General features: G+C 45.4%; 1 protein-coding gene across 5 annotated transcripts in view; it reads right to left on the bottom strand.

Moving 5' to 3' along the window:
• Window positions 1–350: 350 nt before the first annotated feature.
• Window positions 351–26995, bottom strand: part of pld1b (phospholipase D1b) — a 47285-nt gene continuing 20640 nt past the window's right edge. For 4 of the 5 annotated variants that reach the window (XM_015955584.3, XM_015955582.3, XM_070553506.1 and 1 more), the window contains 17 exons: window positions 25166–25249; window positions 19375–19456; window positions 19184–19294; window positions 18929–19111; window positions 17283–17502; window positions 6737–6829; window positions 5946–6074; window positions 5747–5865; window positions 5368–5481; window positions 5184–5294; window positions 4328–4416; window positions 3934–4047; window positions 3733–3782; window positions 3474–3608; window positions 3219–3372; window positions 2904–3021; window positions 351–2815 (listed from right to left, as the gene is read on the bottom strand). In XM_015955584.3, coding sequence (XP_015811070.1) covers window positions 2591–2815; window positions 2904–3021; window positions 3219–3372; window positions 3474–3608; window positions 3733–3782; window positions 3934–4047; window positions 4328–4416; window positions 5184–5294; window positions 5368–5481; window positions 5747–5865; window positions 5946–6074; window positions 6737–6829; window positions 17283–17502; window positions 18929–19111; window positions 19184–19294; window positions 19375–19456; window positions 25166–25249 — 2131 coding nt within the window. In that variant the 3' untranslated portion in view covers window positions 351–2590. The remainder of the gene's footprint in view (window positions 2816–2903; window positions 3022–3218; window positions 3373–3473; window positions 3609–3732; window positions 3783–3933; window positions 4048–4327; window positions 4417–5183; window positions 5295–5367; window positions 5482–5746; window positions 5866–5945; window positions 6075–6736; window positions 6830–17282; window positions 17503–18928; window positions 19112–19183; window positions 19295–19374; window positions 19457–25165; window positions 25250–26995) is intronic. The other variant, XM_054750975.2, reaches the window with a different exon arrangement.

Below are 26995 nucleotides of genomic sequence, written 5' to 3'. Positions count from 1 at the left end.
GCAGGATCCGGCAGATTAAAGGCAACACATGTAGACTCCTGTCGCCATGTAGGGTTAGAAAAACTGAAAACTGACCATTCCTGGACATCACACATACATCATCTCCTAGTGATAAAGTCATCGGGGCAAAACATCTACCCGGCACATGAACGTAACTGCCTCACTCACTGAATGATCCCAACTCTGTTGTTAACTCTGCCGTTTACGTTTTACCGTCAGATTGTTTTAATCCTCGTTTTATTTTCATGCTGCCCTCCCGGACCAGGACATTCCTACACATGAGACGTGATCCTTATGAGACTTTAGCCTAAGATAAAGAAATTATTCTTACTTCATTTTAAAATAGACACTTTAAGGATAAAATAGATTTTAATTTACTTTCCAAATAACAAAATCTAAACATCAGGATGAGATCAGATTATAATCTGACAAAGGAAATGATTTATGATGGTGAAATATTCAGACTTCAATCCTCAGGATTGTTTAGAAAATAAAAATCATCCAGGAATAAAATAAAATCTAAAGGTCAAAGGTCACCAGACCCATTCTCACTAAGGTTGAGAAATAATTCAGTTGTTTTGCTCAAATCTTAAAAAAATAAAATTGACTCAGAATATTTCAGCCTAAAATCTAGAAAATGGATTTGAAACCAATTTGGCGTTTTAAAGGTCCTTCAGGGTTGGTGGCCATCTTGGACAGGGCTAATCAGCTGTAGACATGCTTTCTAATTTATCATTTATTGAATCCAACATTTACCACCAAAACAACACAATACTGTGATAGTGCAGGAAACATCAGTCTGTGCAAAAAAGTGCATTTTCAGAGAGAAACAGGAAATCCTGAACAAACTAAGAGTTTCAGCTCCTCAGAGAACAGATGTTGGTGTTCCAATCTTCTCCAGGTGGAGCGAAACTGTCGGATTTTCCAGATTAAAGACAGAAAACAGCCGAGCAGGAGGTGGAAGGACAGAGAGGTAGAGAAACGTTTAAAGTCCTGGCTGCAGGATGGTTTCAGCATCAACCAATCAGCTCGCAGGATTAGTGCCTTCATCAGTAACGCTGGACTTCATCACACTATCAGCTGCTTTAGCGTTGGCTTCATGCAGAGAAACACACCAACAGGGAGGAGTCCGTGCAGCTCTGGAGGAGCGTCGGAAACTTAGGAGTGCAGAGCTCCGAATGGCCACAGGGGGCGCCAGAAACAAACCAGAAACATGCAATTGACAGGTGAATGCGCAGAAGGCTCTAAACCTATTTATTCAAGTCATCTGTAACTTTAGCTTGTTTTCACCACATGTTTGAAACTTAAGTAAAAAACTAAATAAGCTTTTAAATGATTTTCAGAACAAAAATAACCTAAAAGTGATAAAGAGGTGATCGCTGCTGCAGGAATGACGGGATGTAAAACTAAAGATGTTTTCATGTCTACGGTTTTATATTTAAAAGGTGGAAACTTGTCTGGCTGATCCAAGTGGCTCAAAGAAAACTATTGCTTCTGTAAAATATTTAAACTGCATTCCTGACGTGGTGGCTGGTGAGTTTTCAGGTTGTTCTGCTGCCCTCTGGTGGCCAGAATTAGACAAATACCTCAGAACACGTAAAACATCTAAACTCATCTTCATCCAACTAACCAGTCGGACTAATATAAAGTTACAGCATTTACTTAATGACACACAGATGCACAGCTGGAACCCACAAACTCTGATGAACAAAAACCATCAGATTAGCATCGTGAACAGATCGCAGTGGCAGGTCCTTCAAGGCGGGACGGATTCCAGAGTCTGGAGGAATGTCGGGTTTGTGAGGCCAAAGAATCGTTTATTTGGCACATTTTTAATTCCTGCTTTGATTTAAATAAGAGAAAATTCTTCAGTTTTGATGTTTTAGTGTCTTTATGGAGCAGATGACCCCCCCCCCCCCATCTCTGGATGTTGCATAGTGACTTCAGAGTGAACCTCGACGATGACGGCCAACAGGAAACGAGTCTCAGTGAACCTAATTTCCACCTTCCAGGGAACGCAAGGCCGCCACGGAGATCCGTGTTTTGGAGTTTGGATGCAAAGATTAATAAAACATCTGGATCTGGTCCCAGAAGGTGTTTCTGTGTCAGCGAGATCCAGGCAGGAAGTTCCAGAGCTCAGCTGATCCAGGTGACACTGGAGAGGATTCCTCCTCCGTTCGACTTACCAAAGAGAACCAGGAAATAATTCCAGACTAGCAGCAGAGGAAGTGGGCTGTAGTGGGTTTTGTAGCCCTGGGTTCAAACTCACAGGCAGACTTTCCTCCAGCAGCTGATCCTCACAGAGTCATCATCCTTCAGCATGCTCAGATCTAACAGGTTCTGACTCATTCTGTGTTTCCGGTTTAAACATTCCCGACCATGGCTCCGGCTGAATCTTCGGCAGGAGTTTGTTAATCAGAACGAATCGCTCTGACCTCCTGTCTCCATCTGATTATGGCCCAGAATAAAACAACCTGGCAGTCTCTGATCGGGGCAAAAACCCTTCAAATGAGTGGGAACCCAAAAGGACCTGAACACGGTTCTGTTTGCTCTCCAGTACAAAGATTAAAACACTTCCTGGCTCCGAGCTTCAGGTCCACACCTCAATCGGCACCATGGCCTCCTTGGTTCCCATGGGAGGGAGAAGGTTCTCCTCACTCAGGAACTGGAACGGGAACTGGACCAGGAACCCACGGATCTTCTTCAGCTCCTCCTGAGCCCGAGCCGGGTCGTCTCTGGCCAGAGCTGGCTTGGACAGGTAGCCGTCCAGCTCGGAGATGCTACGAACGTCGCTGGACGGCAGACATCGGAAAACCTGGACGAGTCAGAGAGAAGAACCGGGTTCTGGAGTGAAGATAAGGATCTTAACAGTTCAACCCAAACAGAACCGAACCATGACACACCCGCTGGTAGATGGAGGCGTTTCGGGCACACGTGACCATCCAGACCTCCTTGTAGAAGTGATCGCTGACTGGATCAGAAACGTTGATGGACAGATCGGCGTTAGCTCCGAGGATCATCCTGGGATGGTGTGTGTGTGTGTGTGTGTGTGTGTGTGTGGGGGGGGGGGGGGGGGGTCAGAAACATGAAGAAACAAAAATGATCAGATAAAGCTAAAACTAAAGACCCTGGGTAGTTTCAGAATAAAACTGGTGGCTAATGCTCTCTGAAACGGTTCCTGATGATTCTGCCTCCATGACCCCACGGCGGCGGCGTACCTGAAGCACTCCAGGCGAAGCTGCAGGGCGTATTTCCCCGCCTGGTACGGCTGCCCGTCCATCACAGAGTTCACCGTCTCCGTGTCCTCCACGAACACCGCCACCTCACTGTCCCGCTTACCCAGCATGCTCCGGTCGTTGATGTTGGCAGAACCTGCAGATGAAAACATCTAAGTGGTGGGAACCACCAGCAGAGGGTGCTGCTGCACCTCTTTTCAGATCGTCTAAAATCTGAAGGGATGGAACAACGATTACCGATGATGACGGTGTTGTCGTCGGCGATCAGCATCTTGCTGTGGACGTAGATCAGCTCCGTCACCAGTTTCCCCTCCAGCTCAGCGTGGGTCCTCAGACCGGTGATGGAGATGTAGTTGATCCACTGATCTCCCACTGGAGGAGAAACAAAGCCAGTCTGGATCTGGTTCTTCCGTGTGGTTTGGGGTTTAGGTCCACTAATTAACCTGAACGTGGAACAGGTGTGTGTCTCTCTGTGTGTGTGTGTGTTCTGACTTACTCTCCTTCTTTAGCTGAGAGAAGATGGAGTGATCTCCTCGGTTCATGGTTCTGCAGACAGGAGAACAGAAGGAAGAGCAGCTGATCCACATTCTTCTCTGATGTGAGTCACAACATTTCTAACGTTCAGTCTGAATGTGTGTGTGTGTGTGTGTGCGCACGTGTGTGTGTGTGTGTGTGTGTGTGTGTAGAACACACAAACCTGTAGTTAAAGTGCATGATAGCCTGGAGGGCGCTGCCTCCTCCCGTTTTGATGTCTCCTTCAAAGCCCGGCAGCAGAGGCGTCACCACGTAAACGCGGTACTTCTTACCCTCCCTGCAGAAACAAAACACAGATTATTATTTAAGGAGACAAAACAAACTTTTATCTGATCTTTGCTGCTTTTGTTATTGTATTAAATATTACCTTTTATTGGACTTCATGTAACTAATCTTTATGTCTCACACACACACACACACACACACACACACACACACACACACACACACACACACACACACACACACACACACACACACACACACACACACACACACACACACACACACACACACACACACACACACACACACACACACACACACACACACATTACCTGTAGGCCTGGAGGATGCGCTGAACAATGGTGTCTCCGATCTTGTTGAAGACGTACCGGTTGTCTGCACAGCTGATGAAGAACTGATTCTGGGAGATAAAAACACGTCTGGAGCTGAAGACGTTGTAGAGCAGCTAGAATCTTTGCTTTTGGTAAACAGACCCCACATCTTTTTACTGATGGGAACCTCTAGAGGAGAAAAGCTTTATTCTGTTTACTGTGATGCGTCTGACTCGCACGGCTGAAACGGGACAAAACATCATAAATCAGCCAGATGTGGAACCACGGACCACATCTGGACCCAGTTCAGCTGATGTTGTAGGTGGACTGAATCATGATGCCCTGATGTCCTGCTTAAGGACGCCTTCAGGAGGTGGGGCGGAAAGCCCCGCCCATGACAAGGTGAGAACTACGTGACGCAACGCCTGTAAAAAATAATCAGCTTTAATCTGAAAAAAAGTCCCGTTAGTTAATATGGAGGGGGCGGGGCTTAAAACCTGTACTGGAACCAGCCACTGGAGGGCGCTGGCTTTAACCTCCAGCTTCTGGTTTGATGTTTATTAAACTGGAATTAGCACAAACCTTCTGCTGATGGTAAAAATAAACATTTCCTTTAGTTCATCCAGCAGCTGGACTCCATTTTCTTTTCTTTGGTTTCCATCAAACCAAAGGTATGAAATCTGATCAGCGTGAATATGAGTGGGTTGAACCGGTCCGGTTTAAACTGGACCACCACCACCCTGCCCCCATGCTCCTGCTTTTGTGGTGAAATCCATGCAGCGCTTTAGAGAATCTGTAAAGGATTCATGTGATTCTTAAAAGGTCCTTGTTGTAAAATGAGGAAAAGCCCAGAAACCTCGATGTAGATGAAGTGCCGGCTGTTCTTGATGGCGTGGACGTAGGCATTGTGGATGGACTCCTCGTGGTTCTTGATGCCAGCAGACCAGTCCGAGGCAGAGCGGAGGATCTGTCGCCAGGACAACATCAGAATCAGTCCGACCTTTACATCTGTGGATAGAAGCGTGAACTGTGACACCAACCTGCACGTTGGCGTTGATGCAGTTGGGAACTTGGTATCGCTGTTCTCCGGCGGTAGCGTGGGACTTTGGTAGGAGGTACGGGTACGACGGAGCACAGTACTTTGGCTTCACGAGCTGGTGAAGAACATTATAATAATTCCTGCTCATCAGAAGGTTTTCAGTAAAAAAAAAATAAAACATTAAAGTCTAAATATGAAAATAAACGTTTATGATTTCTTTATGCTGATGACGCTGTATTTTATTTCTTAGTTTTTGTCTTCCTGTTGAGTCATCAGACCAAAGCACAGCACAGATTACACGAATCCAGCAATAACAAACTCACTTTTTCCCTGATTTAGGATCTGTTACTGGTTCTGGGAATGCTGAAACACCCGTTCACCTTGGTGAAGTTCCACCGCTGGATGAAGTGTCTGGCCACGTCTCGAGCCGCCTTCCCGTGAACCACAGAGGCGATGTCATGCCACGGCATTCTGGGAGTTGTATGCCTGTCTATGAAATCTAAAAGAGCAGAAAACAGAGGAGCAGGAATGATATCGTCTCCGTTTTTAGCTAACGGAGACCCCGGAGTGCTCGCCTACCATCAAACGGTTTGTCCAGCTGAATCCAGTCTTTGTGCACGAAGTTGCAGTAGTCCTTCCCGTGCCAGAAGCGCGTGTTTCCAAACAGTTCTCCGACTCCCGTGTTCAGACTTCGTACGGAACTGTTCCCTAAAACACGGAAAAATGACATCACAAACAGCTTTGATCTCCGTCTTGTTTCCTGTGACCTGTTCTCCACGTTTGAATAAACTTTATTATCCGATGTTTCCTAACAAACCGTCTCAAACATTTTGGATGAGAGTGAATTAAACGCTACTGTAAGTGAGTTTACACAGCAACAGTTGATTGCGTTAAATTTCGACTCATTGGAGCCCTTTGATCACCTCCGGTCAGGTAAAACCGGCTTCAGCCGTTTGTCAGAAGCAGAAAACTGAAAACTATGATGTTTGGAAAAAAGCTTCAGCTGGAAGTTTAGATATAGAACAGAATCTGGAGGGAAGACTGAAACAAAAAGCAGAGACGAGCAGAGTAAACACATGCAGTTACACTCCTATTCCAGCTGCATTTCTATATTTTTAAATAAAACTCTTTTGAACGCTCATTCCGTGTTTCTCTTCCTTGTCCATTTACCTAACATGTTTCAGCTGGTATCTCTAACCATCATCACCGTCCAGACATAAAAACAACCATTTAACAAACATGAACCATTCTTCCTCAACCTTTGACTCAGAACCAAAGGTTGTTAAGAATTAGGTCAAAACCACAGCAAAGCATGCTGGGAAACAGGTGGCAAGAGGCCCCCCTGATTCAGTGTCATGATTCCGACTCACCAGCCGGAGGGGGAGCGAGCGGAGGGGCCGCCTGCGGCTCCAGCAGCCTACTGGGAATCAGAGCGCTCTGGCTGCTGATGCTGGGAGACCAACCTGAACGTCCAGAAGACACACAGATAGAAGCTGCTGGACAGTGAGGTAGAACCACCAACCGGTGTTCCAAAGTAAACCACAAGATTCTGTCTCTCAATTCATGATTCAGGACTAAAAACCAGATCTTGGGAGGACTTCCGGTTGGCAAGCGATGGCGTAGGTGTGCAGTTTGCTGGCTCCTGCTAAAATATCTGTTTTTATTACTCTCTTCACCTCTCCTCTATCTGTAACCCCGTTGGAACTTGGACGTTAGCATCAGGAACAACATCACGAGCTGGGAAGTCATGTCTAAATCGACTAAAGGCAGCAAAAAGGACTCGGTAGCAGAAAGCTCCTCGGCAGCGGCTAACGCAGCTAACGGAGCTAGCATGCTATTGACCGCAGCACAAATCTCAGAGATGCTTGATAAACTCCGAATGAAGATTGGTACCGACTTTAAATCCTCGTTTGATAATTTGGACACCAAACTGGACAAAATTCAAATCGATGTCTCGGGACATGGGCAACGCATCAAGGACCTTGAATCAAATGCCGAGGAGGTTAGCCAACGCTTAGAGCAACTCGAAACTGAGTGTGCGACTCTACAGGAAGACAACGCAATGCTGAAGTCTAAACTTTCTGACCTCGAGGGGAGAAGCAGGAGGCTGAATCTATGAGTGGTTGGCTTACCCGAGCCCCTGGAAGGTCCGCAGCCAACAGCGTTTTTTTCCAGGCTTTTTGTGGAGATATTTGGCGACCAATTCAATTCAATTCAAGTTTATTTATATAGCGCCAAATCACGACAAGAGTCGTCTCAAGGCACTTCACATAATAGATATTCCAATTCACAGTTCATTAAGCCAATCAGAAATAATGTTTCCTATATAAGGAACCCAGCAAATTGCATCAAGTCACTGACTAGTGTCAGTGACTATACAGCAATCCTCATACCAGATCCGATCATCTCCGCCTGAGCTGGATAGAGCCCACCGCAGCCTTGCCCCAAAACCCAGTCCAGCGGGGCGTCCGCGCCCGGTCATAATTCGTTTTCATCATTTCCAAATTAAGGACTTGGTGTTGAGGGAGGCACGGAAGCGCGGCACGGTGGATTACCGGGGGCACAAGCTTCGTTTCTATGAGGATTACAGCGCTGACGTCCTGAAGAAGCGGGCCGAGTATAAGAAAGTTATGGCTGAACTCTACACCAAAAGACTGCGGCTGTCTCTTCTCTTCCCTGCGAGGCTGCGCGTCACCCTCCCGGATGGGGAGAGAAGGTGGTTGCGGTCCGTTTCCACGGCAGCCGACCTCCTTCGGTCTATGGAGGGGGAACATAGTGCATCACCGTGATCCGGCTTGGTCCTTCTGAACTTCTCAGGTACTACCGGGACTTCCAACAGCCACAGGCCAATTATATTGCATACAAATTTTAATAATCAATACCTGTCGAGAAAGGACCAGTGTGCGGTTTTGTTTCCATGTATTTGTTGGCAGTTCATTCCTAGATAAAATATCTCGTTGTATGTTTGACGCTCTATTTAGCCCTCAATTTTCAGCTGGGTGAAGAATAGTTGTTTATTTGTTGTGACGGGGGAAAAGTTGGTTTAGTTTGGGAGTATATTTTTGGTATGCTGATGATGAGTAGTAGGAGAATTACAGTGGTTGCAACCTGTGTTGTTTTCAGGGTTATTTTTTGAAGGGGTGGGTGGTTCGTTTGAGACAGCTAATTTTCTTCTTAAAATGCATTTTACTTTCTTTATGTCTGTTGTTTTTCTTCCCTTCCTTCCTCTTCCCCTCCTTTCACCTGGAGGTACTCTAGGTACTATGATTACAGGATCACTCTAGAATGAACAGCAATCTTAACCTTGTCAGTTGGAATGTAAAAGGACTGAACCACCCGGTTAAACGGAAAAGAGTCTTTTCTTGCCTTAAACTGGTCTGGGATAGTGTTTTTGCAAGAAACTCATTTGCGAGATTCAGATCAGTGGTATTTGGGGAAATGCTGGTCGGGGCAGTCATTTCATTCGAATTTTAAAGCAAAGGCCAGGCGCACCGCCATTCTTGTTGAACATAATATTCCCTTTGTTGCCTCAAATATCATATCAGATAAAAATGGATGCTTTATAATTGTATATGGCAAACTTTGTAATAAATCTGTGATCTTGGCCAACGTTAACGCGCCTAATTTCGACGATGTGGAATTTTTCCAAAACCTTTTCTCTCAGCTCCCAGATTTGAATTCTCATTCTCTGATTTTAGGTGGGGACTTTAACTGTTTTTTGGATGCACAGTTAGATCGTTCCTCCTCTAAACCTGCCAGTCTAAATAAGTCAGCCAAATATGTTAGGTCATTTCTTGAAGATTTTAGCCTTACTGATCCTTGGCGTTTCTTATATCCAACCGGTAGGGACTACTCTTTTTCTCTCACGTACATCATACATACACTCGCATCGATTATTTTTTATAGACAATCAGCTGCTCCCAAACCTTAAATCTTGCAGTTATGAAAGTATTACAGTTTCCGATCATGCCCCCCTGCATTGTATAAAGAACGATTAAGGCTACAGACTGAATTCAATATTCTTTCTTCCCGCGAGGTCGAAGGCTGTTTGATCAGATGTAAGAGCAATTTTTATGAGCATGGTGAAAAGACCGGTAAAATTCTGGCCAATCAGCTACGCGGTGCAAGGGCCAAACAATCTATACGGGGCATTAGGACAGACAGCGGGGACATTACATCTGATCAGACAGCAATCAATGACAAATTTAGAGCCTTTTACTCAAAACTATATACATCAGATTCTACTAACTGTTGAGCGATATGGAGAGTTTTTTTTAAACTCTGTGGATATGCCTTCTATTCTCCCAGGAACTAGACAGAATCTTGAAGCACCCATCACCGAACAGGAAGTCAAAGCAGCTATATCATCCATGCAGTCAGGGAAATCACCGGGCCCAGACGAGTTTTCAACTGATTTTTTAAAGAAGTTTTCAGATGATCTTTCCCCCCTTTTAAGTTTATTACTTACTGGTTCTGAGTCTGGGGAATTTCCCTCGTCATGTTATCAGGCTTGCATTTCCATGCTGCTTAAGAAGGACAAAGACCCATTTGACTGCGCCTCTTACAGGCCTATATCTATATTTTATACTGATGTTAAGATTTTGGCAAAGTTGTTAGCTCGCAAGTTAGAAACGGCCCTTCCTTCCGTAATCGCTCCTGACCAAAATGGATTCATTAGGAACCACCACTCATTCTATAATATTTGCCGTTTTTTAATATAATTTACACACCTAGTTACAGGATCTTTCATGGAAGTAAATTTAAAGAGTCGGAGTACCCGGCCCAGAGAGTTACCGGGGTCCCACCGTGGAGCCAGGCCTGGGGTTGGGGCCCGTGAGCGAGCGCCTGGTGGCCGGGCTTTCACCCATGGGGCCCAGCCGGGCCCAGCCCAAACCAGATACATGGGCTCATCCAACTGTGGACCCACCACCCGCAGGAGGAACATGAAGGGTCCGGTGCAATGTGGATCGGGTGGCAGACTGAGGCGGGAGCCTTGGCGGTCCGATCCCCGGACAAGAAAACTGTTTTTTGGGACATGAAACGTCACCTCGCTGGCGGGGAAGGAGCAGGAGCTTGTGGCAGAGGTTGAGCGGTACCGGCTAGATATAGTCGGACTCACCTCGACACATAGCACAGGCTCTGGAACCCAAGTCCTTGAGAGGGGTTGGACACTCTCCTTTGCTGGAGTTGCTCCGGGTGAGAGGCGGAGGGCTGGGGTTGGCTTTTTGTTAGTCCCAAGACTCTCTGCCTGTGTGTTGGGGTTTACCGCCGGGGGACGAGAAGGTAGCTTCCCTGCACCTTCGGGTCGGGGGAACGGGTCCTGACTGTTGTTGGTGCTTATGGGCCAAATATCAGTTCAGAGAACCCACCCTTTTTGGAGTCCCTGGGACGAGTGTTAGATAGTGCTCCATCAGGGGACTCCATTATCCTGCTGGGGGACTTCAATGCTCATGTGGGCAATGGCAGCTTGACCTGGAGGGGTGTGATTGGGAGGAACGGCCCGCCTGATCTGAACTCAAGTGGTGTTTCATTATTGGACTTCTGTGCAAGCCACAGTTTGGCCATAACGAACACCATGTTTGAACATAAGGATGCCCATCGGTACACTTGGTACCAGGGCAGCCTAGGTCGCAGGTCGATGATAGACTTTGTAGTCATATCATCTGACCTGCGGCCGTATGTTTTGGACACCCGAGTGAAGAGAGGAGCGGAGCTGTCAGCTGATCACCACCTGGTGGTGAGTTGGATCAGATGGCAGGGGAAGATGCCGTGTAGACCTGGCAGACCCAAACGCATAGTGAGGGTCTGCTGGGAACGCCTGGCAGAAGAACCTGTTAAGACGGTCTTCAACTCCCACCTCCGGCAGAGCTTTGACAGTGTCCCGAGAGCAGTGGGGGACATTGACTCCGAGTGGGCCTTGTTCAACTCTACGATTGTTGAGGCGGCTGTTGCTAGCTGTGGCCGCAAGGTGGCCAGTGCCAGTCGTGGTGGAAACCCCCGTACCCGCTGGTGGACACCAGAGGTTCGGGGAGCCGTCAGGCTGAAGAAGGAGGCCTACAGGGTGTGGCTGGTCTGTGGGTCTCCGGAGGCAGCAGGCAGGTACCGGACACCCAAGCGGGGTGCAGCAGTGGCAGTTACCGTGGCAAAATCTCGGGCGTGGGAGGAGTTTGGTGAGGCCATGGAGAAAGACTATCGATCGGCTCCAAAGAGGTTCTGGCAAACTGTCCGGCGCCTCAGGAGAGGAAGGCAGCAACTCGCTCACACTGTTTACAGTGGGGATGGGGAGCTGCTGACGTCAACTGGGGCTATAGTCGGACGGTGGAAGGAATAATTTGAGGAGCTCCTCAATCCCACCTATGCGCATTCCGAGGAGGAACCAGAGCCGGGAGACCTGGGGATGGACTGTCCAATCTCGGGGGCAGAAGTTGCTGAGGTAGTCAAACAACTACACAGCGGCGGAGCCCCGGGGGCGGATGAGGTTCGTCCTGGGTATCTCAAGGCGATGGATGTTGTAGGGCTGTCATGGTTGACACGTCTCTGCAACATTGCGTGGTCATTGGGGGTAGTTCCTGTGGAGTGGCAGACCGGGGTGGTGGTCCCCATCTTTAAGAAGGGTGACCTGAGGGTGTGTTCTAACTATAGGGGGATCACACTCCTCAGCTCCCTGGAAAGGTCTACTCCAAGGTACTGGAGAGAAGGGTCCGATCGATAGTTTAATCTCAGATTGAGGAGGAGCAATGTGGTTTTCGTCCTGGCCGTGGAACTGTGGACCAGCTCTATAACCTTGCAAGGGTGATGGAGGGGGCATGGGAGTTTGCCTAACGAATCCACATGTGTTTTGTGGATTTGGAGAAGGCTTATGACCGTGTCCCCAGGGGCACCCTGTGGGGGATGCTCCAGGAGTATGGGGTGGGTGGCGTTCTGTTAAGGGCCATTCAGTCCCTTTACCAGAAGAGTGTGAGTTTGGTCCGCATAGCCGGTAGTAAGTCGGACCTGTTCCCAGTGAGGGTTGGACTCAGCCAGGGCTGCCCTTTGTCACCGGTTCTGTTCATTACCTTTATGCACATAATTTCCAGGCGCAGCCATGGTGTGGAGTGTGTTGAGATTGGTGGAAGGAGAATCTTGTCTCTGCTTTTTGCGGATGATGTGGTCCTCCTAGCTTCATCCAGCTCTGACCTTCAGCTCTTGCTGGGTAGGTTCGCGGCCGAGTGTGAAGCGGCTGGGATGAGGATCAGCACCTCCAAATCTGAGACCATGGTTCTCGACCAGAAAAGGGTGGCTTGCCAACTCCGGGTCAGGGGAGAGGTCCTACCTCAAGTGGAGGAGTTTAAGTATCTCAGGTTCTTGTTCAAGAGTGAGGGTAGGAGGGATTGGGAGTTCGACAGGTGGATTGGTTCAGCATCTGCAGTGATGCGGACGCTGGGCCGATCTGTCGTGGTGAAGAGGGAGCTGAGCCAGAAAGCCAGGCTCTTGATTTACCGGTCGATCTACGTCCCAATCCTCACCTATGGTCATGAGCTTTGGGTAATGACCGAAAGAACGAGATCGTGGATACAAACAGCCGAAATGAGTTTCCTCTGTAGGGTGGCCGGGCTCAGCCTTAGAGATAGGGTGAGGAGCTCGGACATTCGGGAGGGACTTGGAGTAGAACTGCTGCTCCTCCGGATCGAAAGGAGCCAGTTGATGTGGTTTGGGCATCTGGTCAGGATGCCTCCTGGACGCCTCCCCGGGGAGGTGTTTCGGGCATGTCCTGCAGGCAGGAGGCCCCCAGGTCGACCCAGGACACGTTGGAGAGGTTACATCTCCAATCTGGTCCGGGAATGCCTTGGGGTCCTGCCGGAGGAGCTGGTGGAGAAGGCCGGGGAGAGGACGGTCTGGAGGTCCCTAGTTGGGATTCTACCCCCGCGACCCGGACCCGGATAAGCGGAGGAAGACGACGACGACACCTAGTCACCGTGTAGCTAAACGCCTGTTGTCTATGGATGCTGAAAAAGCGTTCAATAGGGTTGAGTGGGATTATTTATTTTTTACATTACAGAAATTTGGTTTTGGTCCTTTATTTCAATCCTGGGTTAAACTATTGAATGTGAACCCAGTAGCATCAGTGCTTACAAACGGCCATTGCTCTGATTACTTTAGACTTTACTGTGGGGTGAGGCAGGGCTGTCCTTTGAGCCCCCTCCTCTTCACCTTGGCCATTGAGCCACTTGCTATTGCGGTTCGTGGCAGTGGTGAAATACAGGGCATCCTTAGAGGCGGTCTCGAGCATAAGGTCTCTCTATATGCTGACGACTTGGTATTATATATTTCTGATCCACTCAGGTCTCTCCCAGCGGTACTCCGGATTTTGGACAACTTTAGTACGTTCTCCGGCTACAAACTTAACTTGACTAAGAGCAAACTATTTCCAATTAATAGGGAGGCCATCTGTCTCATTTATGGAAGTTTTACCTTAAAGGTTGTTACTAACCAATTGAAATACCTTGGAATGTGTGTCACTAGGCATTTTTGTGACTTGTTCAAGAGTAACTTTCTTCCATAATTTGATCAAGCGAAGCAACTGCTATCTAAATAGTCGCCACTAGTCTCTTATGGGCAGAATAAACTGTGAAAATGTTGCTTCTCCCCAAATTTCTTTATCTCTTCCAGTGTCTTCCAATTATGATCCCTAAATATTTTTTCTCTAGACTCCTTAATCCTCTCTTTTATCTGGAATGGCAAACATCCTAGGCTGAGAAATGCCTTCCTCAAGCGGCCTAGTGGGGATGGCCTTACCCAGTTTCCAGCACTACTACTGGGCTGCGAACATTAAGTGTATGTTGCACTGGAGGCACTTTCATCTTGAATCTTCATCTCCAATCTGGGTCACCATGGAGGTCTACGCAGTTGGTGCAACAGTCTCTTTCTGCACTCCTAGGTGCGCCACTTCCACTTTCCTGTTCTATCGCTACCGGGAGCACAGTGGTTAAGCAGTCCCTGAAAATCTGGTCTCAATTCAGAAAAACTCTGGGTCTTCAGGCTTTTTCACTTCTCAGTCCAATTGCAGCTAACCACTTGTTCTCTCCATCAAAGGCTGATGCTGCCTTTCTTTTTTGGCATAAAAAAGGTCATTTCACAGACTTATATTCTGATTATCTCTTTTCTAGTTTTGCCCAGCTGACAACAAAATTTGGGATTGCGTCCACTCAATTTTTCAGGTTCTTGCAGGTCAGGCATTACATGCAGAGTGTGATGCCCCAATTTCCAAGTAAACCCCTAGAGAACCCACTGGATGAGTTTTTATTGGTAAACCCCACAGTGGGATGAGTAATGTCTAAGCTTTATAACTCTATCACTAAACTATGTTTTCCTTCATTGGTGGCTATTAAAACTGCCTGGGAGCAGGACCTCAATTTTACAATCTCAGATGAGGTGTGAGCATCCATACTGGGCCAGGTGCACTCCTCATCTATGTGTGCTCGGTAGGGCTGCAACAAACGATTATTTGGATAATCGATTAATCGGATGGGGTCTCGACACGATTAATCGATTAATCGGATTACATGGGGACATTTTTAAAAACTGCTAGGGAAACGTTATTTTTCTCCTTCCTTCACTTTATTAAACACAACATTATTAGAAAACAGTTCAATAGCAGAAAAACAACATGCCATCACCTAAATTGTCTTATAAGGTGTATAGACAGAGACCCTAAGCTACACCTATCTGTGACCTAAAATGCTTGGTCCAAGTTAAACAGCTTAAAGAGCAAGTCAACCCCTACCAGAGTCTAACTCCACTCCCACTTCATGTTTGAAAAATGCAACACATGCTGTTGCCTGGCAGACCGAGAGGGCGGAGCCGCTAACAAATACACACACACTCAGGCTCATGACAGCATTGTGACATCATAATGTACCAGTTTACATCATAGCCAATAGCAGTGGCAGATTTAAATTAAAATACAGTGCAGAGTTTTTACCTGACAACGGCACAACACTGCCAGTTTTAGGCAGAATATTTAAATTTTAACTAAGATGCACTGAAGTGCCAAATTATTGACGACACGCGTCTGCAGCACGATTAGACACTCGTTTATTTAGTTCATCAGCAAAAAAAAGTTTATTTGGGGGTGACTTGCTCTTTAAGGGCAATTCTCATCTGTTTTGTTTGATCTCATCTGTAGACATTTATTATAATTGGGGATGTCAAACAACTAATTTTTAAATGTAATTAAATATAGGCTGTGAATTAATCAAAATTAATCACTATTTCCAAAAATGACTGAAAAAATACCAAATAAAACAAAAGAAAATGAATGCCATTCTCCTTGGGCAACTGCCATAAAGTCACATCAAGAAATGCTGCTGATCATTCCAATGATCCCAAATAGACTCGCATTAGGCCACATGAAAGCAACTGAACCCAAACATATATGAACCAGTATATAACTGCACTCTCACACAACACGCCTGCAGCAACAGTTAGGACTCCTCCCTCCCTTATAAAAGCGTTTTCACTTCTGAGGACATTGTGGTTGTAAAGCCACATGTTAGTAGTCTGGCCCCGGTGTGATCAACCAGTTTCTGCGGGAATGTGACGGCGGAACCGGTTCGCAGCGGCGCGAGTCCCCCCCCCCCGCCTATCTAATAGCGTCGCGCTTACAATTTTATAGACTTTTTTTTACGAGCTTAGGGCATGTCTAGCCTGTGTAATAATCCGGGGCTTGGGTGAATCACTTTTGAAAAGTTTTTAACTTACCCGGACACCGAGCTCTCTCCTTCCTCGCTGATGATTCTGACATGTTTGCGTTTAAGACGCTGCATCATCACCGTAGTATCCCCGTGCCATGCTAAGTCTGACCTACAAACGTTGCATGTCTTCGCCTGATTTAACTGAAAATGCTCCCAAACTTTAGAAGTTTTTACTTTTTTGGGGTCTCGCTGCTTCTGCCATGTTCCTCTTGCAAACACCTGCCGGCTCTCCACCGGTCTGCGCGCAACAGCGGGCGGGAGGGGAGGGGGCTTTTGGAAGAGTTGCGCAACACAACGAATCGATGACGCAATTCGTTGCCAACGCTTTTAGTAATCGATTTTCATCGAATTTATCGATTCGTTGTTGCAGCCCTAGTGCTCGGCATGCACTAGTGCAGTTTAAGGTGGTTCAATGTATGCACCTGTCTAAGGCCAAGTTGGCATGTCTATACCCAAACATAGACCCAACTTGCGAAAAATGTAGGGGTGCTCCTGGCTCTTTACTACATATGTATTGGTCGTGCCCCTCCCTGGCTAACTTTTGGAGATCAGTTTTTGGCACAATATCTGAAGTTCTGCAGTGTCAGGTGGAGCCAAACCCTGTCTCTGCTATACTTGGTGTCGCCCCAGATCTGACCTTACCACATTCCACACTAAGAATCCTATCCTTTTTGACCTCTGGCCAGAAGAGCTGTTTTGCTGAAGGTGAAGGACTCTTTTCCTCCCTCTCATGCCTACTGGATAAGAGATACCAAGTTATGCATGGATCTTGAAAAAATCAGATACACTGTTTGTGGTTCTGTAAACAAATTCTATAAAGCTTGACAAACTTTTTTGACATTCGTCGAGAAATCCACAACTAATGTTTCTGAGTAGTGCCCCCAATTAATTAATTAATTAATTAATTAATTAATTAATTAATTTTTGTTTGTTTTTCTGTGTTTTTTTCTCCCCTCTTCCTTTCCTGTTCAGGCTTGGCAGTCTGGGGTTTTTTCTTGGGGTAAAACTTGAGAAAATTCACGTTGTTTTGAAATGTACTTGTCAGGTCTATTTTTCTAAAATAAAAAAGACGTGTATAAAAACCAGATCTTTATGTTGAAGACCTATTTTATAGTCAAAGCAACATGAAACGTGACTGAGGAGAAAACTTTCATCTGTTTTTAGGGACGAAATCCAGACTCACTCTGATCTTCTTCCAGGTCACTGTCACTGTCTGCTTGGGCCAGTCCATGCTTCTGAAGATGTCTCTTGATGCTGAACCTGGTCCTCCGGAACCTCCCCTGACCCTTTAGCTTGGGCTGATCCACCGAGTCCGTCACCGTGAAAAGGCTCTTGTCTTTGGGCTGGGAAACCTCTGTGCTGCTTTTAGCTGGAGCAACAGAGGTGGAAGAAGCAGCTGCAGCCTGGAAGCAAATCACCACATGAAGTTTGGAGGCACCAAGGTTTCTGAGCTCATATTAACACCCAAAGCTAACTGAGCTCAGGCTAGCATACACAGCTAAACCATTGAAACATATACTTGTGCTCAGACTAGCATACACAGCTAACTGATCGTGCATTCCAGTTGTCCTTGGAGCAGGAAATGACGTAATGGGCTTGTTTTGTGTTCCAGCTTCCAGCTCGTAAAAAAGGATGCCACCAGTGTTGTTGAGTACTAAACCAAAATATTTATATAACCAAGTATTCTTCACATCTAAATAAAAGTGACACACACGCCCTTCGACAGTTGCCACATACAACAAGAAAACATTACAAATCAAAAGTAAAAAGCATAAACACTGGTGTATTTTGGCAGCAATGTTAACATTTAAACACTGTAACTATTGATAACAACAATAAACAACTTACTGGTGCTGTTAAATAGCAAAAAGAAAGAAAACAGAACATATAAATGAGAAAAAAATAAAGACGATAACTACGTCCTGGTCGCACTGGGTGCAAACATCTTTCAATTTGGGATCTCGGGGTCCTCTGAAACCTACGAGCTCACAGCTCAGAATTCCTAATTCATTGCATCATTTCCGGCGAACCTATCTCTGAAAAACAAGTTATGAGGACAACTGGAACGCACCATGAGCTCAGACTAGCATATAGCTAACTGAGCTCAGACTAGCATGCACAGCTAACTGAGCTCAGATTAGCATATACAGCTAACCGAGCTCATATTAGCTTTCACAGTTAACTGAGCTCAGACTAGCATGCACAGCTAACTGAGCTCAGATTAGCATATACAGCTAACCGAGCTCATATTAGCTTTCACAGTTAACTGAGCTCAGACTAGCATTCACAGCTAACTGAGCTCAGACTAGCATACACAGCTAACAGAGATCATATTAGCATACACAGCTAACTGAGCTCAGAGTAGCATATACAGCTAACTGAGCTCATATTAGCATTCACAGCTAACTGAGCTCAGACTAGCATATACAGCTAACTGAGCTCATATTAGCATTCACAGCTAACTGAGCTCAGACTAGCATCCAAAGCTAACCAAGCTCATACTAACCTATACAGCTAACTGAGCTCAGACTAGAATATACAGCTAAATGAATTCAGACTAGCATCCAAAGCTAACATAGCTCAGACTAGCATACATGGCTAAATGAACTCAGACTAGCACCCAAAGCTAACATAGCTCAGACTAGCATACACAGCTTCCTGAGCTCATACTAACCTACACTACTAACTGAGCTCAAACTAGCAAAATTTTGCTAGTCACTTTAAAATACTAACCGTCTATGTGGGCCTCCACTGATGATGCATTCAATGACAAATTGACAACATGAAATTCCAATTTTAGGCAGAAAAAATTGCAAATACATGAAAGACCTGCTCCACGTGAGAAAGTGTCACACTCCCGATGTCCGTGAGTCGATGTTCCTTGTCATCCCAGCGTCCATATGCCAGGTCGATCCCACCCACGAAGGCCAATGACTGGTCGATGACAATTATCTTCTCGTGATGCGCCCACAGGTATACTGCAGAAGACACGTGGTCTGGGTGGCGAATCACCTGACAAACAAGACCTGACCGGTCAGACAGGAAACAGGAAGTGTGGGGTGGAACTGCAGGAACCCATCAGACCTTGATGTTGGGATGAAGGCGTAGCAGAGCCCTCTTGCTGTAACCGGAGTTTATTCCCAGAGTTAACTCCACCTCCTTGTAGAGCATCACAAAGATCCGCACACCTTGTTGCTGAAAAGTTCAAGCCTAAATTCAGACTCTTTAATTAACCCTGGACACAGTAAACTAAACAGGAAGTGATTCCTGCTCACCGCTTTCCGCTTCAGGATGCAGTCCAGACGCCATCGGTTTCCTTCAACCACTGGCCTCTTCAGGAAGATCTCTGGACTCAACCTGGAGACCAAAACAGGGTGTTTCTCAATGTCAAGGTACCTGGCCTTGCAAGGCGATGACTCGTGAGGCCAGGCACCTTGCTCACGAGGACACCATCCTTCCTTGGTCAAAGAAAACTGTTAAATGGAACAGACTTGCATCACGTCACATGACAGGGGAGGTGTTATATTTTATACGTATATGCTCAGTTAGCTAAACGGCTAACAAGCGGAGAACACAAGCCTCAGTAGAACAAGAATATTGGAACACGCCTTGGCGGTCCCTGATGACGTATCTCCTAGGCAACCGGGGTGCGGCGAAGAAATCAAGACAAGGTTCCTTGACATTGAGAAACGACCACTCAAATCTCACACCTGATAAACAAGCTCCACCTTCCACTTATAGCCCTTCCCACTTTCATTCCTAAGATCCCCTATTATTCCGGTCTTTTCCAAGACCCCACAATTCGGTTCTGAAAGTGAGGCCAATGCGGAAATGAAAAAAATTACAGTTCCACCCTCATCCACTAGGGGCTGGTGTCAGAAGCGAGCACATCCTCATTGACTCCCATGTTAAAAATACCAATTTCACAGCAGAAATAAACATGTTTACAGCCTGGTACCAAAACATGTTTTTGGTTTAAATGATCTAGTTTACACTCATGACAACTCTGAGGGGGGTGAATTTTTTTCTCACTCTTCTGTTTAAGTGTATTAAAAGCCTAAATTTCTGTATAATTAATGAGCATCAGACCCACGTGACCACAGAGCTAGCTCCGGGGAAAGGCCTCAGTAGAGCCTCGGTCTGGCCTGGAAACTGTTCCGCCATTTTTAGACTCTTAACTTAGACCATTAGTTGCAGCGTTTGTGCATTCTTGTTTGGATATTTTTGTGCAATTGTTGGACAAAATGACTTGCTGTGGCATTAATTGCACTAATAGAGCATCCAAGGAGTCTCCACTTCATTTTTTTCGGTAAGTAAAATTATATTTATGTATTTTAGGTCACTGCCGAGCTGAGCTTAGATTTTAACATGTACTGTTTAACCATGACATTTAAATGTAATAGGGTAAAACCCAGTGCATTTAACATAATGCTGCACTTTAGAAAATGGGTTGAAATAAAACATGTTGGTGGAGCTGGGTTCCCACTATCGGCTTGTGGAGATCTCGGAGACCTCTGTGTTCCACCCGGTTTTACCCAGCGGTCAGCCCGGCGTATCTCTGACTCAGAAGCTCTGGTGTTGTGCACAGTTAACTCCGGTTGTAGCTAGGTTGCTACCTCCGTTAGCTTAGCTCCCACCTTCACGTTAGCTTTGGGTTAGCTTCAGATTAGCTTGTAGCTACATTAGCTTCAGTTCGACCGGGTGTCATCATTTGATCCCAGCCTTACAGCCCCACCCTCAGCTCCACCTCTCTTCCCTTTTGTGGAATTGTCTGGGCTTGACGGAACCTGTGACACAGACAAAATTGCGGTGGTGGCCACCTCCCATTTAGTCTCAAAAACTGATTATTGGAGTCTATGGAAACCCATTGTCCATATATATATATATATATATATATATATATATATATATATATATATATATATGGACAATGGGTTTCCATATGTATATATATATATATATATATATATATATATATATATATATATATATATATATATACATACACACATACATATATATGTCGATGCTTTTTTCCCCATCCCTGCTCTCATCTTTATCTTACCTTATCCTTCCCTTAAACCATTTCTACTTTAACTTTCTTCTCTTCTTTAATTATTTTCCAAACAGGAAATCCAACACCACCAAAACATTCCTCACATCCAACTTCTTGGTCCACATGGAGAGGAAACCAACCAGTAGAAATATTCTATTCTGAGGCGCAGGAAGAGGGTGAGATGCGCATGCGCTGACGGCCGATCACCGGACACGGCAGCGTTTGAAGTTGATGGCAGCTCGTTAGCAAACATCCACAAACAATTAAGACGCATTTTTGCCTAATTTATTTACTGACAACACAAAAAATAATCTGGTAAGTATAACTCACTCAACCTGGAGGTAAGTGGAGAAAATTTTGAAAGTTTACAAAACTATATTGATGAAGTTTTAGAGTTTTTTGTTATGGGTCCAAAGAATTCAGCAGTTGAGACCGAAACACCTGGGAACAAGAGGAGCCGTCCTCAGGACTCGCCTGAGGCCTCATCTCCCCGTAAGGACATATTAGAACTATTAAATTCTATAGATAAATGGCTTCTGGGATTTGAGGGGTGACTCAACCTGCTTGAGGTTCTACACCAGGAGTTTCAGAACCTCGAAACATCGCTGGAGTTCAGCCAGGAGCAGGTTGAGCGGCTTGGTGCTGAGAACGTGTCTCTGCGGGAGTTCGTTTCTTCCCTGGAAGAGGGAAGGAAGCGGATCACCCAGGACAACAAGATTCTCAGAGACGGTTTTGGACCTTCAGGCCCGTAGCATGAGGAATAATTTGGTGTTCGCAGGTCTGCCAGAGCAGACATGAGGGGCGGAGAACTGCGAGCATACAATCAAGAAGTTTCTCCAGACCGAACTGAAGATACCCAAAGAAACGGCAAAAACATCACCTTTCACCGGGTACATCGCCTTGGAGCTGGAAGAGTGGACAGCAGAAGACCTCATCCCATCGTGGCTAAATTTGAACATTTTAAACAGAAGGATCTTGTTAAAAGCCATGGAAGAGAGCTCAAAGGAAAATACTACAGCGTGAATGATAATTTCCTAGAAAAATCCTGGATCGGCGCCGAGTCCTCTTCCCGTGGCGCAAAAAGTTTATCCAGGATGGGAAGAGGGCTGTCATCTCGGTCGATAAGCTTTATGTGGACAATAAACTTTACAAGGAGCAAGGAGTGACTGACTGGCTGTATTAGCCCAACATCAGGTCAGACATTTATTATTCTTATCAGGATTCACTGGGTTTGATCACGTCAGGACTAAATAGCTGCTAGATCCGTGTTCTAGATGATGAGATCACCTGTTCTTAACCACCTCACACCCCTATCACCTTTTCTTGTTAGTTTTCTCTTCTTCTTTAACCTTTATCATTCTTTCTTTTCCTCTTTTTATCTGCTTCTGGACCTTTACTTCTGTATGGCACAAGCACACCACTTTCCAACACTGCGTCAGACTCAGCGAGCGCACGCACACACACACACAGGCACACATGCACGCACGCACGCACACACACACAGGCACACACGCACACAAAGGCGCACACACACACACACACACACACACATCACCCCGCTTCTCCTCCAGCTTCACTGGCTGCCAGTCAACTTCAGGGTTCATTTCAAGATCCTGGTTCTGGTCTATAGGGCCTTACATGGACAAGCACCATCTTACATTGGTGATCTTCTTAGTCCCTACACCCCCAGCAGGTCCCTGAGGTCCAGTGACCAAAGCCTACTGGTTGTGCAGCACCAGGCTAAAGACCAAAGGTGACAGATCATTTGCTGCTGTGGCCCCCAGACTCTGGACCTCTCTCCCCCTGAGCCTGAGATCAGTGGACTCGGTGGTCTCCTTTAAAAAGAAGCTGAAGACTCACTTGTTCAAGCTGGCTTTTGTATGACCTTCTCTACCACTCTCTCTTTATTCTGCCCTCCCCACCTATCCCGGTTTCCCCTACAGATCACAACATGCCCTATAGGTTATAAATTGTAAGTCGCTTTGGATAAAAGCGTCTGCCAAATAAATAAACAAACATATTCCACCTTCCTCAGGATCCACTGATTTCCCTGTTTCCTATTCACTCTCTCTTTCTTAACATTTTTTAATCACAATTGTCTATTTTTTGCTCATTTTAAATATATTTTTAACCCTTTTCTAAATTATTTTTTATATTTTTACATTTTTTGTTTTTGTGAAGCGCCTCGTGATTTTTATCTTGAAAGGTGCTATAGAAATGATATTTTCTTCTTCAAGCACACACACACACATTAAATCTACAGCACAATATAACAATTTATGCGTCTCATAATACAACCACAAACACCGTTGTGTCCATTATTATTATTATTATTATTTATTTATTTTTCTGTTATTTATTAACATATTATTTTATACATTTAAGTACTTATTCCATCTTATTCACGTGAAGGCATCATATTCTAGCTACTCACACACACATCTATGGGTGCACTAAATTTTGTCTCATGGAACGTACATGGAGCTGGTGCCAGAGAGAAAAGATTAAAGATTTTTGATCAGTTAAAAAAGAGTGCAAGCAGACGTAATACTATTACAAGAGACTCATAGGTCTGCCACATCTGCAGATGAACTTAAAACACCTGAGTTTCCAAGCATGTTCTCTGCCTGCTAAAACTCTAGGCAAAGAGGTGTAGCTATTTTAATACACAAAAACATCAATTTCATAGTATTGGACACAGTTTCTGATCCAGAGGGTAGATTTATAATGTTAAAAATATCTGTACTGAACCAAAGCTTATGTATCGTCAGCATATACTGTCCAAATATTGATGACCCTTCATTCTTTCATAACTTTTTCTCTGTACTCTCCAAACACTTGGACTGTCCACTTAAACTTGGAGGCGATTTTAATTTTTGGATGGATACTTTAACAGACAGGCTCAGTACAGCTGGGACTCAGCGCAATTGGCAATCCACTAATGTACAAGTCTTTCTCAAAACATTAGCATATTTCATCCGACCAATAGAAGAAAAGTGTTTTTAATACAAAAAAAGTCAACCTTCAAATAATTATGTTACGCACTCAATACTTGGTCGGGAATCCTTTTGCAGAAATGACTGCTTCAATGCGGTGTGGCATGGAGGCAATCAGCCTGTTGCACTGCTGAGGTGTTATGGAGGCCCAGGATGCTTTGATAGCGGCCTTAAGCTCATCCATAGTGTTGGGTCTTGCATCTCTCAACTTTCTCTTCACAATATCCCACAGATTCTCTACGGGGTTTAGATCAGGAGAGTTGGCAGGCCAATTGAGCACAGAAATATCATGGTCAGTGAACCATTTAGCAGTGCTCACATGGTGCTCTCATAAGTATGGACTTGGGCACGTTCAACACATGTCTTGAGGCTATAGTGGGCACTAAATGCACTGTGATTTATTATTGTGTTCAGTTAAACAATGTTGATTTTATATTTCCACATCAAGTTGATGCAGTGATAGCTTGATCTTGTTGTATTGTTGTGTGTCCCTTTTCTGCAGGTCTAGAAGCAGACTCTTTTTCACCACGGACTGTTTATTTTTGTGGCAACCCCCCCCCCCCCCCTTCCTTTTGTCTCTTCCTTTCTCTTACACCTCTGTCTCTGTGTTTGGTCGGAATTACAAGCATTCAAAAAACAATAACAATAAAGTTTTAAGTATCAGGCGTGACATTAAAGCAGAAGCTTTGATGTTCCACCTGAGAGTAAATCTGTAAGGCTTTTTACCAGCATTCAGACATCAATTCTGTTTGCTTCACAGCCAGACAGGACACCAAGAAAAATAAATAAATAAATAAATAAATATTCTATTCTGGTAATTTGATTGTTACTCAGCAGAAACACAGGCTTTTATTTTGAAGTCAGTGTGTGTAGTGATAGTTTGAACCCATGACTGTTGGCTTGTAATGGATCCGTTTGGCCAGAAACTTCCCTGAGGCGAGTACCTTGTGCACTCGCTTACCTCTGGAACCAGAACATGAGCCGCAGAGGAGGAAGGTGAGGGTTCACACTCACCACCAGTCTGTGATGAAGATTTCCTCCTTGGCCTCCTCCAGAGCATCAGCCACGTCCTCCATGTAGGTTTTACCGTTCACATACCTGCAGATGACATCAGACCCTATCAGCTGTGGGCATTGGAGGGTTAAAGGTTGGAGTTTCCTGTCACTAACATGCTTCAGCTTTCAAAAACACATCCAACATCTAAATGTTGTCGTCCTGTTGGAGAAAAATCCCAACAAGGTTCTGCACCAGACGCACTGGATTTATGAGATTATAGATTAATTAAAGGGCCTGATGCTGTCAGACACATTAGTGAATGTCACAAGAACACCAGGTAAAAATCTTTGTTTATATAATAGTTGTGTAGCCTTATGGATCCCCTTAGTGGCTGTCTGCAGCTTTAAGCCCCGCCCCTTTGCCTTCATTTTAATTTTAAGTGAGCGACATTAAAACAGGATCCTTGTGAAAAGTAATAAAATCCAAATATCTAAATTACTGTCATGACATCAGAGAAGAATCTGAACACACACGACTGTCGGAGCTTAAAGAGGTCATCTCAGCATCAACATCAGGTCATGTGACACTGCATCCATCAGCCAAGCCGTCTGACACGGAGTCTCCGACCCTGGTCCCCCAGGGCTCATATCCAGCATGTTTTAGTTGTTTCTTTGCTCCAACACACCTGATTAGAGTCAGCAGGTGATCAACAGGCTGAACAAGTGAGTCGGAGCAGAAAAACAACTAAAACATGCTGGATAACGGATCTCCAGGACCTGGTCTAACGTAACCTGATGGTGTGTTTTTAGCCTGTCACTCTTCTGTAGAATCATTAAGCTTTTACAGGCAACACACACACACACACACACACAGGATAGTGTTGCCCATCAGGACAGGTGATGAGCAGGTGAGTCTCACTTTCCCTCTCTCTGTGTGTCGGGTTTCTACTGCGAGAAACATCCATGCTCCAGTTCTGCTAAGGAACCTTCCCCTTCTCTGTCTCTCACACACACACACACACACACACACACACACACACACACACACACACACACACACACACACACACACACACACACACACACACACACACACACACACACACACACACACACACACACACACACACACACACACACACACACACACACACACACACTAATTTAACGACGGAGGAGAAAAGCCAAAGCTAAACGTGTTCCTGATGGCGTTAAAACCTGCACGGATGCTGCTGCCAGCTGGACTGGGTCTCGTCTGGACTCCTGTCTGCTGACCTTTGACCTGCCTCAGTTTACAGAGAAGAGCCAAACATGTCCCATAAATAAGTCAATAAAGACATGGTAAAGAGCCTTTTAAACCTTCAGTCCTGCTGTTAATTCATTCACTGCCAATAACGACTAAAGTCGTCATTTACATGTTTTTACTGTGTGGGCGTCGGACGAGCCCCCGCACCACGAGAACAAACATCTCCGCTCTAAAGCAGATCTTCATCCGCATACGTCACACGTCACATGATCAGGAAGCAGAAAATCCATGTGTTAGGAGATCGTTTTGGGCTGCTGCTGTAAAAAAAATTGAGATGCGAACCAGAAAAGCTTCTGCCGATCACAATTCAACAACAATTATGAAAGAACGGATAACGCTCGAAATGCGCGGGTTCTTCTTGATGTAAGAGGTGAGTCTCTGCTTTGTTTTAGTTTTTTTGGCGTCGACATCATCCTAGCGTGCAACGTTCTGTTACTCTTAAAATAAAAATGGTGAGAAACGCTGGCAGTGAATGAGTTAAAGATTCCTGACACCCAAATAAAAACGTAAACTAATTATTGATCCCTGTTCTTGTGTTCCTCG

This window comes from Nothobranchius furzeri, chromosome 7 (genome assembly GCF_043380555.1).
Source record: "Nothobranchius furzeri strain GRZ-AD chromosome 7, NfurGRZ-RIMD1, whole genome shotgun sequence".
In the NCBI taxonomy this organism is placed as follows: domain Eukaryota; kingdom Metazoa; phylum Chordata; class Actinopteri; order Cyprinodontiformes; family Nothobranchiidae; genus Nothobranchius; species Nothobranchius furzeri.
Note: the sequence above shows the minus strand (reverse complement) of the source record. Positions and strands in the feature narration are given on the sequence as shown.